Below are 16,328 nucleotides of genomic sequence, written 5' to 3' on the forward strand. Positions count from 1 at the left end.
GCGTATTCTCCCACGGTTTTCTTGTCCTGCAAGTCCCCCCTCCCCCGGCAATGCGATTTCAAGTCTCCCTTTGCCCCATCCCAAGGCGCTCCCTCCGCAGCCACCAAGGCCTGATTCTCTCCCTCCCCCTCGAGCAGCGCCACCTCCCGGTCCTGGCTTGCCCGCCGCCCGCCCCCTCACCAGCGGCTGCATCTCCGAGTGCGCGGTGGGCACCTGGAACCGGTCGATCTCCTCCATCATGGTGCCGGCGGGCGAGTGGGCCGGGGGCCGGGCGCGGCCAGGGACGCCGACGGGACCGCGCGGGGCGGCGGCCCCAGGAGTCGGGTGGGTGGTGCAGACTAGGCCGCCCGGGACTAGTCGGGCGGGCAAGCGTCCGGGCAGATGGAGCGGTGGGCGCGGGGCGGGAGGTTCGCTGTCTCGCTGAGGCCGGCGTGGCTCCGTGGGCTTGCCTTAGTGCTACCGCGGCTGTGGCCGGGCAGAGCCGCAGGTCTTGCCTCGCCTCCTCCTCCGCCGCCGCCTCCTGTCAGCAGCTCAGCCACTGCGGTGACTCGGCAACTCCACTTCCGGGTCCGGGACACCGCCTGAATCTGCATTATTCATGAGGAGGCAGTGCCTGGGTGCTCCAGCCCCTCCCATATGCGGGGGGTTCTCAAGCGCGCTGCCGCGGGTCTTATTATTCCTGAGGGGGCGGGTCTTAGTGGAGCCGGAGGTTCCCCGCGCGCCCAGCCCCGCCTCTCCCTCAAGCCGGGAGGGGGCGTCAGCGGCGCCTGCGCCTTGGCTAACGGTTGGTTGCTGGGCAACCGCGTCAGGGAGGAGCCGATTCTATACTGCAAGGGCGCGGGGACCCACAACGACGGATGTCCCCAAAGAACCCCTGCGACTGGGAATTGAAGTGAAAAAGAATCCAGATTTCCTGTGCGTGATCGAGGGGACAAACTCCTTGTCCTTAGGCAAGAGAGCATCTTGAAGGTGTTCCAAGTGTTGAGGTGTTTCCTGCTTCGTCCAAGATGCCCCAGAAACAGCCGCCTCGTAGGCAGGTAACACACACCCCGACTGCTCTCTCCCAATGACCTCTGACCTTCGCCACCAATGACCACAGATCATATTCCTACTGATCCTTCATCTTCCTTTCCCTGTTGACCCTTAACCTTCTCTCTCCCTGTGACCCCTGGCCTGTGTTCCCACTGACCTCTAACCCTCTCCTTTCTTCCTCTAATCCTAGCTTGCTCTCCCACACTGCCCCTGACCCACTATTTCCTACTTCCCTTCCACTTGTCCTCCCCTCCCCTTTCCATTCCCTCTCTCCACTCATACAGACCCTCCTGACCAACCTATTCTCATCCCCCACCCCCACTCGCACTAATGCATCCCTCATTCCCCTCACATTCTGGTCCCAAAGAAATTCTTTTCCCAGCCCTTCGCCGTATGCCCAGTGCTGGGCTAGATGGAGACACAGGCCTTTGAGAGCCCACAGAAGGAGTGCAAGAGAATTGTACAGCAGACCCAGAAGAGATTATTTACAGGAGTTTGGCTTAGATTTTCTGTGCTGGGCGACTTGTCAAGAGAGGTCAGGTAAAGAGGAAGAGGAGAGAGACCTTTTTCCCATTCTTGCCCCCCCCCCACCTCACACACTTGCACACACCAAACACTAGCCCCTGACCATTTCTGGAGCCTCATATGTCCCACTGCTGTGAGCCTCTGGGCCACTCCTGTGACTTATTCAGGCATGCGAACTTTGGGTCCTTGTTGCCACCTGGCCATATGTCATTCCTTCTCACAGGAAACCCAAGAGTTAGCCCCTTCACCCACCAAGTACAGAGTTCTATTTTCCTCCCCAGCATCACTCTGGAAGGTGAGATAAGGCCCAGCTTCTCAAGGATCCCTCTGTGGTTGCCACTCAGTCCTTTAAGAAATCATTTTTTTCTAAACCCTTTATGAGTTATCACCTTGGTACTAATAGGCAGTTTCTGGCTCCGTGAAGCAGGACTTCTATTTATTTATTCTGAATTTCCCTCACTGAGATCTACGTATTTTGAGGTTTGGAGAGCACACTTGTGTCCGTGATGTTTGTGACTTTACACACTTTGGTCTGGCCTTCTCCATATTAGCCTTTGCTACTTTGCTTCTTTCACCTGGCCTTCCATAGCAGGTGGACTCATCTTTCTTAGATCTCTGCAACCATGAGGAGGCTACTATTCCTATGGCCATGCCCTAGTTTTATGCTGGGGTTGGGCTGTGTTTTGAAGCTCATGTATTGTGCTTGGGCCTACTGACTTTAATTTACATGAAGTTTATTTTAAATTCAGCATTACTAATGTCTGAAATGAACATTTTAATTGTACATGTTGACAAGTTTTGAAAAATTTATACAGTTGTGAACTACCACCACAATTGAGATATAGGACACTTCCTCTACCCATAAAGTTTCCTTGTGCCTCATCCCAGTCAGTTCTCCCCAACCCCCCACCCCCAGGTAATCACTGCTTTCTGTCACTGAAGATTATATTTGTCTTTTCTAGAACTTATAGTTTGAACAAGCTTGGGATCAGTTTCTCCAGCCTATGAGGGGAGACATTCGAGGCTGGTTTTACTGAGAGCAGAGAGAGGTGACAGCAGACAGGAAGCAGAGAAACCTGGGTCAACTGGTCCAGTGCATATCAGCACTGCCCCCTGGAGGGAAGGGCTGTTTTTATGTTGTGTAAATATTGGTGTGTGGGGTGTGAGAAAAGGATGGGTTGTGCTAGGTTTTGTTCCTCAGTCTCTTGTCTCAGTGAACAGCAGTCTGGGTCAATGGTGATCTGGGCGTGGGACAGTCTAGAGAGGTTTGAGAAGTTGTGCCTTTCCTCTGGGAACTCAGCCCAGTGGGGGAGACAGAACACAGGCATACAAAGATTAAAGAGGATGGGATCCCTGGGGCTGGCAGGAAGAGAGACATGTAGATTGGAGCAGCAGAAAAGGTTGAGGGAGGAGGTATCAATGACTTGGATGCCTGCAGTGGAGAGGGAAGGTCAGGATTGAGCTTGTTGGGGGACAGAGAAGAGTTTAACTCCATTGTTCATGTCACTCCACTGATCAGACCTTTCAATGGCTCTCTCTTGCTCTCAGGATAAAGTCCCAAAAGTCTGACTTGTTTTATATGGCCTGCAAGACCTAGCACAGTCTAGCCTTGCTATCAACCCTACTTCAAATGCCACCATTGTTCTGTGAAAATTCCACAGTCCCAGCACACTGAACTACCCTCACTTCCTGGAAAGTGACATCCACACACTCTTCTCCTCTAGGCCTTTGGAACTGCTGTTTTCTCTACCTGCTTGGTATAATCATTTCTGTCTGCTGCCACCTGTTCCATGCCACTGTCCCTCAAATCTCTTCATTTCCTGGTCATGCATCAGGTTTCAGCTTGGCTGTCATATTCTATAAGGGATTAAGTCCCCTTTCTGGAGGCAGGATAGGGTGATAGCCCCCCGAGACTATAAACTCAGTGATAGCAAGGATCATGTCTATCTCATTTATTGTTGAGTTCCTAAACTTAGCACAATGTCTGGAATATATTAAATTCTGAAAATGAATTGAATATGAGTTCTGAATGCCTGGAGCTGTTCTTCAGAAGTTTTGATCTGAGTGCGTTTGAAGGATAGGAAGGGGTAACCTGGGGTAAAGAGACCAGTGGGGAGTAATAACAAGAAAATGTCACTGTAGAAGCATGTTTTCTGGGTTCATGTTTATATCTGCTTTGGCAGTAGGTCTATGAATAATTCAAATTTGAATCACATGTACCTATGGTTTAAGAGCTGGGCATTAGAGACTTAAGAGGGCAACAATTCTGATGATATAGTCATTCTCATTCCACAATTATTCACTGATCACCTACTATATGCCAGGTACTGTTCTAGGTATTGGTGATACAGCAACAAACAAAAAAACCCCAAATTCCTGTTCTCATGGAGTTTATCTTTTAGTTGTAGGTAAATTATCAATAAATAAACAAGTAAAATATATGGTTAATCAGATGGCGATAGGTGTCAAGGATTAAAATAAAGCAGGGAAGTGGAGGAAGAATTTCAGGGAACCAGAAGATTGTGATTTAAATATAGTCATCAGAGAAGACCTCACAAAGGTGGCATTTGAGAAGACCTGAAGGAAATGAACGAGTTAGCCTCCAGACAGAGGGCATAGCAAGTATAAAGTTCCTAAGATGGAAACTTGCTCTCCATGTTCTGGATCAGCAAGGAAGGGAAGGTGGAAAGTGACAGGAAATAAGGTCAGAGAGGTGTATCCCTCTACTCCATAGGGTTAATCAAATAACCCATGGTATATTCAATTGGTCATGATAGAGCTTCATGAATCATAATTTGTAATTAAAATGCATGAATGTCAGGCACCATAAACCATGACCAGCTCAAAACATCACTGGTAACACCCCAATAACGGAGCGTCCTTCCTGAAAATGTTGAGAATTCCAACTGGCTGCATGTGTGTATGTGCAGGAGGAGTTTTGCAACGTTGCCAAACATTGCCTGGCAGCCAGACTTCTTCGTAGAGAACTGAATTAGAGTCTTCTGTGAACTCCAGTTAAAAGCTAATTTTAGTTTATGACTAACAAATTTTAGTACTTCTTTATAACTCAGTTAGTTACCATAAAAAAAATCAGTCTGGAATTTTGCATCATTTGCCTGTGAGAGCCAAAGAAAAGACTTGCATTTTTGGATCATTTTATGGTCTCTCCAGAGGCCCCTCACAGCCAATACTTTTAGAACTGATGATCTTGATGAGGGGTGACTAGTGTAGGGGGGAATCGGCAAGAATACATGCAAGGCCAAAGAAGAGTCTTAGGTGATTCAGAGATTTTTGGTCTGGTGACTGGGCCTGGGATCCATAGAGGAAAGGACAAGAGGAGGTGAGCGGAATCTAAGGCCAGTCGAAGTGCTTCTGTATGTTCAAAGTAAGATATCCATGCTCTTATGACCCTTCTCCTCAGTGTCATTCTTATACCTCGTACCTTCTTCAAGCCCTAGATATGATCCTTTGCCCCGTTAGCTCTGAAATAGCTCTCAAATCAAACCTCTTTTTTCATAGTCTCTGCCACCTCCTTAGCCCAGCCTACATCAACTCTCAGCCAGAGTGCTGTAAAAGCCTTGTAACTGGTATTCCCCTCATCCACTCATGCCCCTTTAATTCATTCTCCGCAACTGCATCAAGTGATTTTTTCAAACTGTCAATTTGATTGTATCATTTCCACTCAGAACCTTTCCGTGACTTCCCATTGCTTTTAGGAGAGGGACAAATTTTTTAGATAACCCTTCTGGGGCCTATAAGGGCTGAGGCCCACTTGGAGCTCTAAGCCTTAACTTTTATCACTCTTCCCCTATTATTGCTGTACTTTAGTTCTATGTACTTCTTTCTGGAACACTCTTCAAACCCTCCCTCACACAAGTACTCCTAAGATTTCAGCCCAATCATCAATCCCCACAACCTGCCCCAGTGCTGTTGCCGTGTTAATGAAGATAGGGTTGTTTCCTCTATTATGTAGAAATATATCTTGATCCTTTCGTGATCCTTCCTTCCTTAATGTATGTATTTATTCACTTGTTTGTGGGATTATTTGATTATTCTATGTCTCTCCCATTGGACTGTGAGCTCCTTGAGAGTAGGACCTGTGGATGTTTTTGCTCACATCTGTTCTCAAGTTCCTAACACAGTGGCCATCACACCAGAAGCTCTCAATAAATGATTATGAGTGAATGATAGAGTGTGATTAGGAAGTAGCGTAGGGTGTTATGAAAGCATGTAGCAGGATATCCTAACACTGATTCTGGGGGAGGGAGGGAAGACTTCTAGGAGGAGCACTGTGATTTAAGGTTTGGACAAAGGAAGAAGAGTTCAAAATGTAGGATAAGAAGAAATGACCAGAGAAGTTAGAAGACAACACAAAATAGAAGACATACAAGAACATACATAGAAGACAACAAAGAAGAATAATGTCCTAAGGAAGAGTGTGTTTATAGTGAGTTTACAGTGTTTATAGAGTATGTGGTCAGCTGTGTCACATGCTGCCAACAGGTCAATGAAGATAGGAACTAGACCTAGCTATTAGATATAATAATTAGGAAGTCACTGGTGACCTTGGGAAGAATAATTTTCAAGATAAAAGCCAGACTGAATTGAGCTAAGAAGACAATAAAGACTGTGTAGACAAGGATTTTTTTTTTTTTTTAGGGATGAAAGTAAAACTTGAATATGTTAAATGCTGAGGGGAGGGACCCTGACATAGAGAAGAAGTTGGAGATCAGGAGACATATAATATTGACTAGAGCCAAGTTTCTGAGGAGGTGAGAGTGGATCATTTGTGGACAGGAGACAGAACACTGTAACAGGAGAAAAGAAAGGAGGAAGGGATGAATGCAGATGATGATAATTTAGAGGTTTAGTGGCAGGAAGTTGAGAGAATTTTCTCTTCTCTTCCCCTAGTAGTGTTATGGAATTCCTTCTGGAAGTGATAACTAGAAAACAAATTTTGCCAATGGCAGTTCCATTTTGTTATGATTATAGTCATGCTATTTTCAGAGTTACGGTCTGAGGTTTGTCATGCACAATTATCAGATTACAAAACAGCTGTGAGCATTTGCAGCCAGAACTTTGTCTCCTCCCCTGTTTACTGTGGAGCCTAGCACATTGTTAGTACTCAGAACATGCCAGGTACTCGAATAACAATGGCAGAGGGCTCTTGTGCTTATCCCTGGGCTTTGCAGCCTGCAAGCTGATGCTGAAGAGTAATTTTGATTCTCTGTCTCCAGCTGTGAGCAAGTGACATGGAATTGTTTTCTGCCAGTTAGGGATTTGTATGGAGCGTTTGGTCTTCCCTATCGCTGAGACAGAGTTGTATGGAAGAAGCAGGCAAAGGACGCAGCTGTTGATCAAACTTTTTCCCTGTTTTGTGTCTCAAAATACTTTGTCCTACTCATGGAGTCACTGGATTCTGGTTTGTATGGTGCGTTTATGTCCTCTATTTTTCTCACCTCGTAGATTTGAGAACTCTTGGAGGTGGGACCAACTCAACTTTGGTTCTTCTTTAGCTGTCATCCTAGGATCTGGTACATAGTAGATGCTTAATAAATACTGAATGAGTGAATAATGACTGAATGAGTCTGTTGATGAGTAAATAAATTCATGATGGGAAGGTCTGTACTGCAATACTCTGAACGCTAACTTTTCTTTCTGGGCCTGCAGCAGAAGCTGCTTGTGCCTTTGTCTTAGTCAAAGCAGCTTTATTCTGTTAATTAAGTAGGGACCCTACTCCTGATGCTAAGCTTTTTCCCCTACTTTTATTTTTACCTTTTATTTTATCCATTTTCTTATTTACTTATTTTTCCCATGTGTCATATATTTAGCCTCAAATCTTGCTTTGGGACAAATTAGAATATAAATGGATAAAAAAAAAAATCTGATCCCAGGGTGCCTGGGTGGCTCAGTTTGTTAAGCTTCCGAATCTTGATTTCAGCTCAGGTCAGAATTCTCTCTTGTGGGGCGCCTGGGTGGCGCAGTCGTTAAGTGTCTGCCTTTGGCTCAGGGCGTGATCCCGGCGTTCTGGGATGGAGCCCCACATCAGGCTCCTCGGCTATGAGCCTGCTTCTTCCTCTCCCACTCCCCCTGCTTGTGTTCCCTTTCTCGCTGGCTGTCTCTATCAAATAAATAAATAAAAAATCTTTAAAAAAAAAAAAAAAAGAATTCTCTCTTGCCCTTTCCCTCTGCCCTCTCCCGCCCCAAGCACTTGTGTATGTGTGTCCCCGTGCTCACCTGCTCACTCTGTCTCTCTCAAAACAAAAAGAAAAATCTGCTGGTCTCTGGACAGACACATGGTTCCAAGTCTCTGTACCTTTGTTAATGATTTTGTTCCTCTGCCTGGAATGCCCAAGGCTTTCCTACATCTAGTCTTTATGGACCTGGCAAACTCTGAGGCACACGGATTTTAGTCGAGCTCTTTAAATTGCAAAGAACATAGGCTCACTCACGTTGCCTCAAGTAAACTGAGGGTGGGTGAAGGGGAAAGGGTGCATGTGGGGGTTTGTGGATGGGTATTATAAATACACAAGTAGCCTGGAATCAGAATTGGAAAACTATTGGCTCTGAAACACATGTAAGTACTCATTACTTTCTCTGTCTCTCATGGCCTCTCTTCTCTTAGCAACTATGTTTCATTCCCTATTTTCATTTCCCAATCAGCCGACTTTTCGATGGTTTCTGCTCCCTTGTAACTTTAGTATGTTTCCAGCTCATCGTGCCGCTTTGGCCTCTCTCTAACTCGCAAACATCTCCATACTATCTCCATCCAGTCACCAGTTCTCTCAGGAGTTCCAGTTCAAACTCTTGGAGTCTAGCTTATCTGTTCATGCTAGACTGTATCAGGGAAGGACAAGATTCCGTGGCTTTCTAAGCAGCCAAAACTGTGAGCAGGGCAGTTTCTCTTGCAAGGAGTGTAAGGTATAACCTGCTTTACTCCAAAGTAACTTCTACATCGTTTCTGAAAAATCTCTTTCTCATACATTGTGCAGGAAGGGCCTCAGATTTCTTCCAACCCAGTGCCTCCATTCAGGGCTGACATTTACATTACAAACGGTTCTGTCCTTTAGAGAAGCTTTTACTTAAGCGTTGTTGTTCGTGTGTGTGTGTGTGTGTGTGTGTGTGTGTGTGTGTGTGTTTTAAACAGCCTGTTTCTGCAATGAATTTTATTTTATTTTTAAGACTTTATGTATTTATTTGACAAAGAGAGAGAGAGAGAGCATGAGCAGGGGGAGCAGTAGGCAGAGGGAGAGGGAGAAGCAGGCTCCTTCCTGAGCAAGGAGCACGATGTGGGACTCAGTCCCAGGACCCCGGGATCATGACCTGAGCTGAAGGCAGGCAGACACTCAACTGACTGAGCCACCCAGGCGCCCCTCTGCAATGGATTTTACTTTTATTTATTTTTATTTTTTGTTTTTTTAAGATTTTATTTATTTATTTGGCAGGGAGAGAGAGATCACAAGTAGCCAGAGCAGCAGGCAGAGGGAGAAGCAGGATCCCCGCTGAGCAGGGAGCTGAATGTAGGACTTGACCCCAGGACCCTGGGATCATGACCTGAGCCAAAGGCAGACGTTTAACTGACTGAGCCACCCAGGTGCCCCTGCAATGAATTTTAAAGACCTTGGTGTAGGGGATTTATATTCTGACCATGATGGAACAGTCCATACTGGACTTGCCCTCCCACTGTAAACAGATAAAATTCTGGACACAATATATGCCACATGCCCTCAGGACAGTGATTCCCAAGGGAAGGAAAGCATCCAACATGAGTCACATGTTTATCTTTGCTCTCTGGCTGGGGACAATTTCTTGACCGTGACTCAGAGAGGTAGATCCCAAAGGAGAGTGTGCTGATACAGTGAGATAACCCAGATGTTAGAAATAGCAGACAAGGGGCGCCTGGATGGCTCAGTCATTAAGTGCCTGCCTTTGGCTCAGGGAGTGATCCCAGGGTCTTGGGATCAAGCCCCGCATCGGGCTCCCTGCTCCGCTGGGAGCCTGCTTCTTCCTTTCCCACTCCCCCTGCTTGTGTTCCCTCTCTCCCTGGCTGTCTCTCTCTCTGTCAAATAAATAAATAAAATCTTTAAAAAAAAAAAAAGAAAGAAATAGCAGACAATTACTTCAAAGCAGCTTTTATAAATATATTTGTGGACTTACAGAAAATATTGACTTAGTGGATGGGGAGTCTAAGCAGAAAAATGGAAACAATAGAAAAATAAATATCAGAATGGAAAAATAATTGGACGGGCCTCACAGCTGAATGTGAAGAAGAGTCCATTGAAATGATCTAATCTGAAGATCCGAGAGAAATAAGATTAAAAAATATGAGCCTTAATGACCTCTTGGGAACATGTCATATATGTATGTCATGTATGTTATTGGAATCCCAGAAGGAAATAGAGGAGGGGGGAAATATTTGAAGAAACAGTGGCCAAAATTTTCTAAATTTGATGGAAAATCAGAAGTTCAGTGAGTCCCAAGCAGGATAAATATAAAGAAAACTACCCTTAGGTCCCTCATAGACAAAATACTGAAAGCCAAAGATAAAAATAAAATCTAGAAAGTAGCCAGAAATAAATGACACATCGCATACAGGGTAGTAATGATATGATTATGGCTGACTTCTCATTGTAAACAATGAAGGTCAGAAGACAATGTAATGACATATTTAAAGCACTGAAAGAAAATTACTGTCAACACAGAATTCTACATCTCGCAAAAATATCCCTCAAATAAGAAAGGTGAAATAAATACATCTTCAGATAAACTAAAGCTGAGAGAATTTGTCATTAGCAGACCTTGACCTCAAGAAGTACTAAGTGAAGTTCTGTAGGCTAAAGGAAAAATGATACCTGATAGAAGCTCTATCTATGGGAAGGACCAAAAAGTACTTGAAATGATAAATATGTGGCTAAAGATAAAGTACTATCTTTTTTCCCTTCTATACATTTTCTTAGAAGACATATGACTGTTTAAAGGAAAAATAATACCATTATAAGATGGGACTTATAATGTATATAGAAATAAAATATATGACAACAATAGGGCAAAAGATGAGGTGGTGGTGGTAAATGGAATTAAGATGTTAATCAGGTTATTACACTGTGAAATATGAAGTGGTATGTTATTTATTCTTAGTGGACTATAAGTTCAGGATGCTTATTGTAAACCTTAGAGTAACCACTAAAAAGTAATACAAAAAGGCGAAGCTAAAAAGCCAACAGAGATAATAAAATGAAATACTAAAAAAACTCGGTTAACGAAGGAAGAAGATGAACAGAAGAACAAAATGAGCAGACAGAGGGAGGCAAATCCTAAGAGACTCTTTAACTATAGGAAACAAACTGAAGATTGCTGGAGGGAAGGGTGGGGTGGGGTAGTTGGGTGATGGCATTAAGGAGGGCACTTGATGTAATGAGTACTGGGTGTTAATATGCAACTGATGAATCACTGAATGCTACCCCTGAAACTAATAAAACACTATATGTTAACTAAATTGAATTTAAGTAAAAAAATTTTTTTTAAAAAGCAGATGGAAAAAAATAGAGAACGAAGAGCAACATAATGAAGACAACCATACCATTATTTTCAATTAAAAGGTAGAGTTTCTCAAGCTAGGGAGAAAAAAGCAAGACCCAACTAAATTCTACCTATAAGAGATACAGTTTAAACATAAAGACATAGATAGGTTGAAAATAAAAGAGTAGAAAAAAATATACCCTGAGAATGGTAAGCCCAAGAATGTTGTGTTATCAGAACTAAGTAGGCTTCAAGGCAAGGAATATTCTCAAAGAAAAGTAGGGACATTTCATACTGATAAAGGATCAATTCAAGAGGAGACATAAAGTCACAAACATGTATGTACCTATTAACAGAAGTTCAGGATATATGAATCAAAAACTGACAGAGCTAAAGGGAGAAATAGAAAAATACACAAAGGTAGTTGATTTTAATACTTGTCTCTCAGTAATTGAAAGATATAGAAGATTTGTTGGGATGCCTGGATGGCTCAGTCGTTAAGCGTCTGCCTTCGGCTCAGGGTGTGATCCCAGAGTCCTGGGATCGAGCCCCACATCAGGCTCCTTCCCTGGGAGCCTGCTTCTTCCTCTCCCACTCCCCCTGCTGTGTCCCCTCTCTCTGGCTGTCTCTCTCTCTGTCAAATAAATAAATAAAATCTTTTTTTAAAAAAGTTATAGAAGATTTGTTAACCAACTTGACCTAATTAACATTTATAGAACACTACACCCAAGAACTGCAGAGTGTTCATAAAAATAGACCATATGCTAGGACATAAAGTAAGTCCCAAGACATATCAAAGATTAAAATCTTACAGATTTTAATTCAATTCAAATTTAACATCCATCCATGAGAGAAAGAATCTCAGCATACTAGGAATAGTTTGAACAAAACGGAATTAAATTAAAAATAAATAGCAACATCTTTAAAATCCCCAAATATTTAGAAATTAAGGAGCACACTTCTAAATAAAGGTAGTCAAAAGGAGCAAGGGCAGATGGTAGCTACACTTGTAGTGAGCTTGGCATAATGTATAAATTTGTCAAATCACTATGTTGAACACCTCAAACTAATGAAACATTGTGTGTCAACTCTATTTCAATAAAAAAGAAACAAAGAAAGGAAACAAACAAGGGAAATTAGTAAACATTTTTAACTGAGTGGTATGAAAATATAACATCACAAATTTGCAGGTGCAACTAAAGTTGTGCATAATAGAAACATATAGCTTTAAATGCCTATTTTAGAAAAAAAGGAAAGATTTAAAATCAATGTTTCATAGAAACAATGAGAAAAACAATAGAGAAAATTAACAAGCCAGACATTCATTCTTTGAAAAGATTAATACAATTGACCAAACCTAACAGGGCTCATCAAGATAAAAAGAAATCACAACAGCAATATCAGGAATGGAACATGAGAAATCACTACTGATCCTACAGACATTAGAAAGGATAATAAAGAAATATTACCACAATTTTATGGCAATAAATTCAACAATTTAGATGGAATGGACAAATTTTTTGAAGATTTATTTATTTATTTATTTATTTATTTATTTATTTAAGAGAGAGAGAGAGAGCAGGAGGGGCAGAGGGAAAGAGAGAGAATCTCAAGCAGACTCTCACTGAGCTTGGAGCTGGACATAGGCTTGATCTCACGACCCTGAGATCATGACCTGACCTGAAATCAAGAGTCTGAGGCTTAACTGACCGAGCCACCCAGGTGCCCCATAATAGACAAATTTCTTGAAAAATGCAGTTTACCTTAATTGACGCAAGAAGAAATGGAAAATATGAAAACTCTGTACCTATTTTTAAAAAATTGAGTTCATAACTTAAAACCTTCCCACAAAGAAACTCCAGGCCCAACTGGTTTCACTGATGAATTGTCTCAAATACATAAGAAATAAATAACACCAGGGGTGCCTGGATGGCTCAGTTGGTTAAGTGTCCAACTCTTGATTTCAGCTCAGGTCATGATCTCAGGGTCAAGAAATTGAGCCCCATGTCCGGTTCTGCGCTCATTGGGTAGTGTGCTTGAGATTCTCTCCTTCTCCCTCTGCCCCTTCCCATGCTCTCTCTCTCCTCTCTCTAAAATAAATAATTCTTTCTTAAAAAGGAATAAATAACACCAATCTTACACAAAGTCTTACAGAAAATAGAGAAAGGAATAAATACCAACTCATTTGATGATGCCAGCATAATTCTGATATCAAAATCAAAGTTATTACGAGAAAAGAAAATGACAGGCCAATATCCCTTATGAACATAAATGCAACAAAATTAGCAAATCTGTTTCAGCAAACATAAAAAGAATAGATCAAGTGGGGTTTAACCCAACAATGCAAAGTTAGCTCAACATTAAAAAATAAAAGTATTTCTTCACATTAATAGGACAAAGGAGAAATCTCATATAATGACATCTCAATAGATTCAGGGGGAAAAAAGGTCAAAATTCAACAACCAACCACAAAAGATTAGTATAAGGGTCAAATGAAATGATGTACTCAAAAATGTTTAGTAAACTGAAAGATGTTATAGAAACAGAAGATGTTTTTATTGTCATCCCTCTACAAAACCCTTAGGTTTATAGGCTCCTTTCTGATAAGGACTTCTTGGGGCCTGGACAACACATTTTTCAATTGTACAATAAATGCCCTCAGAGTGGGACTCAATTGCCATGCACAGCAGATCATGATAGAATAATGACATAATGACACCACAAAGCCTACACTGCCACCGTTACTTGGCTTACCGAGTGCTGGGCTCTCAATTAGGTGCTCTTCAGGCATTGTTTTGTATTATCCTCAGAGCAACTCTGAGAAGGGCACTAATATTTTTCTCTACCTTGTAGATGAGAAAATGAGGATTAGAGACCAAATACTTCGCTCAAGATTTCACATATAGTTCATGGCCAAGTTAGGAATCCAGCCAAGGCTTACCCTAAAGCTTCTGCTTTTAAATCCTACCCTCCTTGCCTACTGTAGCCTTATCTGGCAAGGGTCCCCTGGAGTTGGCTTCTGCCCTCCTGGGCTTCCAGGCAGGCACCAGCCTGGTCTCATATCCCTTTTTCCTGCATTCAGAGCACTGTGCTAACTAACACTGCATTAATAGGAAAGAAAAACATATTTAATTGTACTTTGTTGATTTTAAAAATTCTTAGTTAGGGGGCGCCTGGGTGGCTCAGTCATTAAGCGTCTGCCTTCATCTCAGGTCATGATCCCAGGGTCCTGGGATTGAGCCCTGTATAGAGCTCCCCACTCAGCAGGAAGCCTGCTTCTCCCTCTCCCACTCCCCCTGCTTGTATTCCCTCTCTTGCTGTCTCTCTCTCTATCAAATAAATAAGTACAATCTTTAAAAAATAAATATATAAATAAAAATTCTTAGCATGTTAAATTACAAAAGTAATGCACATTCATGCATGAGAATGAGTATACAGTGAACATTATTGGTCCCTTCCCCTACAATTCCCCAGTCACATTCCCTAAACCAAACTGCTATCAACAGATTCTATATATTCTTCTAGAAATTCTGTATGTATATGCAAATACACATACATACATAGCCTTAAAGTAAGCAGATGGGTCATCTATTCCTGTAGCTTGCTTTTTTATTTAACAACGTACCTTGGTGAGCTTTCCATAACAGTACATAAATGTTTGTCTCATTCTTTTAAAAATATGATAGTATCTTATTGAATGGCTATACCATAATTTATTTAACTAGGCCCCTACCAATGAATATCTAGGTGTTTTCCATTTTTAAAAACATGACAAATAATGCTGCAGTGAGAAATTTTATACATCTTATGCATGTGTACGAATACTGCTATAGGAAAAATTCAAAAAAGTGGAGTTGAGGGTATCTGCATTTTAAATTTTGTGAGGTATTGCCAAATAACCCTATAAAAAGTTTGCATCAGTTGGCACTCCCACAATAGCATATGATAATGTCTACTACCTTCATCTCTAGTGTTTCAAATTTTTGAGATTTCTTTCAACTACACTTATTTAGTGCCTTCTGTGTGCTTTAGACACTGCACTAGGCTCAGAGATTCGAAATGCAGTCAGTGTAGCAAGAGAAAGATTTGTTGGTGAATTACTTTTCCTTTGGGACTAAGAGCTTTTACCCTTTTAAAAATGGAAACTGCAAGCTGGTGAGGTATTTAGTTTCAATTTAGCTTAATGGAAACCTGTTAGTGAGTTTTAAAATAAGGACCAAGACAACTGAAATGGTAAACGAAGTCTCCTGGGCTCCAGGAAGGAGGATGCTGCATTTGTGGGTTTGTATGCTTCGAAGAGCCCCTCTTTCCAGGAACAAACATGTTTCAGCATTGAAGTCCTTGGTGGAAATGTGAGCTGCTGTAGGCTCTAGTCCCTAGAGTGGTGGCCTCCTAGTAAGCAAAGGCCACACAGATTCTGGGTGGCTGAGGGCAGAGCAAGAGCTATAAATGGGAATAAAGGCTGCCAACTATCATTAATTGAGCATGAACTGTGGCTAAGTACCGCACTATGCACTTTATGTGCATTGACTCATTTAATCCTCATAACAATCCCATGACTGAGAGGGTGTCATTATGTCCAGTTTAAAGATAAGGATACTGAGGTTCAGAGAAGACAAATAACTTACCTAGAGTCATAGAACTAGTAGGTGGCAGAGTGGGGACCCACACCAAGGTATGACTGACTTCAGAGCCCACATTTGGGCTCCATGAATATATCTGATCATGTACTTGTTTAAAAAAATATTGTATCTTCATGATAGGGAACAGTTTAAGAATGTTTTTATCTCCTTACCCCTAAAATATGCTCAGGGACAAATGGGTTGCTTACACTCTTCAGTGGGCCATGTACCAAAACATATCTAAGTTCAGGTAAATGCCCAGTAGGTGTTAATAATAATCATCTGTTACCTTGACCAGAATTTTCATTTTCAAAGCACCCTCCCATAGCTGTGGGAGGAATAGAGTAGGGGACAAAGTGGATGCTGTGTTAGAGAGTTGAGATTTATCTCATGGCCAATGAGGAACCCTTGGAGGCTTTAAATCAGGAAAGTGATATGATCAGGTTTATGTTTCAGGAAGATCACCTATAGTGATTCGTTTGGGTTCAAATCCTGGTCACCTTTGGGTCCATTGCTTGATCTCTCTAAGCCTCAATGTCCTCATCTGTAAAATAGAATAATGATAGCTCTTACCTGACAGGGTAGTTCTGAAGGTTAAATAAGATAATTCATATAAACTGCTTAGTAAAT

At 42.3% G+C, this 16,328-nt stretch overlaps 2 protein-coding genes across 8 annotated transcripts in view; one reads left to right on the forward strand and one right to left on the reverse strand.

The window, feature by feature from the left end:
• The window catches only part of FAM219A (family with sequence similarity 219 member A), a 52,250-nt gene extending 51,537 nt beyond the window's left edge, over positions 1-713 (reverse strand). Inside the window, exon 1 of one of the 7 annotated variants that reach the window (XM_026506353.4) lies at positions 181-713. In XM_026506353.4, coding sequence (XP_026362138.1) covers positions 181-240 — 60 coding nt within the window. In that variant the 5' untranslated portion in view covers positions 241-713. The remainder of the gene's footprint in view (positions 1-180) is intronic. The other 6 variants (XM_057313537.1, XM_026506355.4, XM_057313535.1 and 3 more) reach the window with 6 other exon arrangements.
• Positions 714-1,007: 294 nt separating this feature from the next.
• The window catches only part of DNAI1 (dynein axonemal intermediate chain 1), a 58,400-nt gene continuing 43,079 nt past the window's right edge, over positions 1,008-16,328 (forward strand). Inside the window, exon 1 of the mRNA XM_057313528.1 lies at positions 1,008-1,037. Coding sequence (XP_057169511.1) covers positions 1,008-1,037 — 30 coding nt within the window. The remainder of the gene's footprint in view (positions 1,038-16,328) is intronic.

Source organism: Ursus arctos, unplaced genomic scaffold, assembly GCF_023065955.2.
Source record: "Ursus arctos isolate Adak ecotype North America unplaced genomic scaffold, UrsArc2.0 scaffold_18, whole genome shotgun sequence".
Classification (NCBI taxonomy): Eukaryota; Metazoa; Chordata; class Mammalia; order Carnivora; family Ursidae; genus Ursus; species Ursus arctos.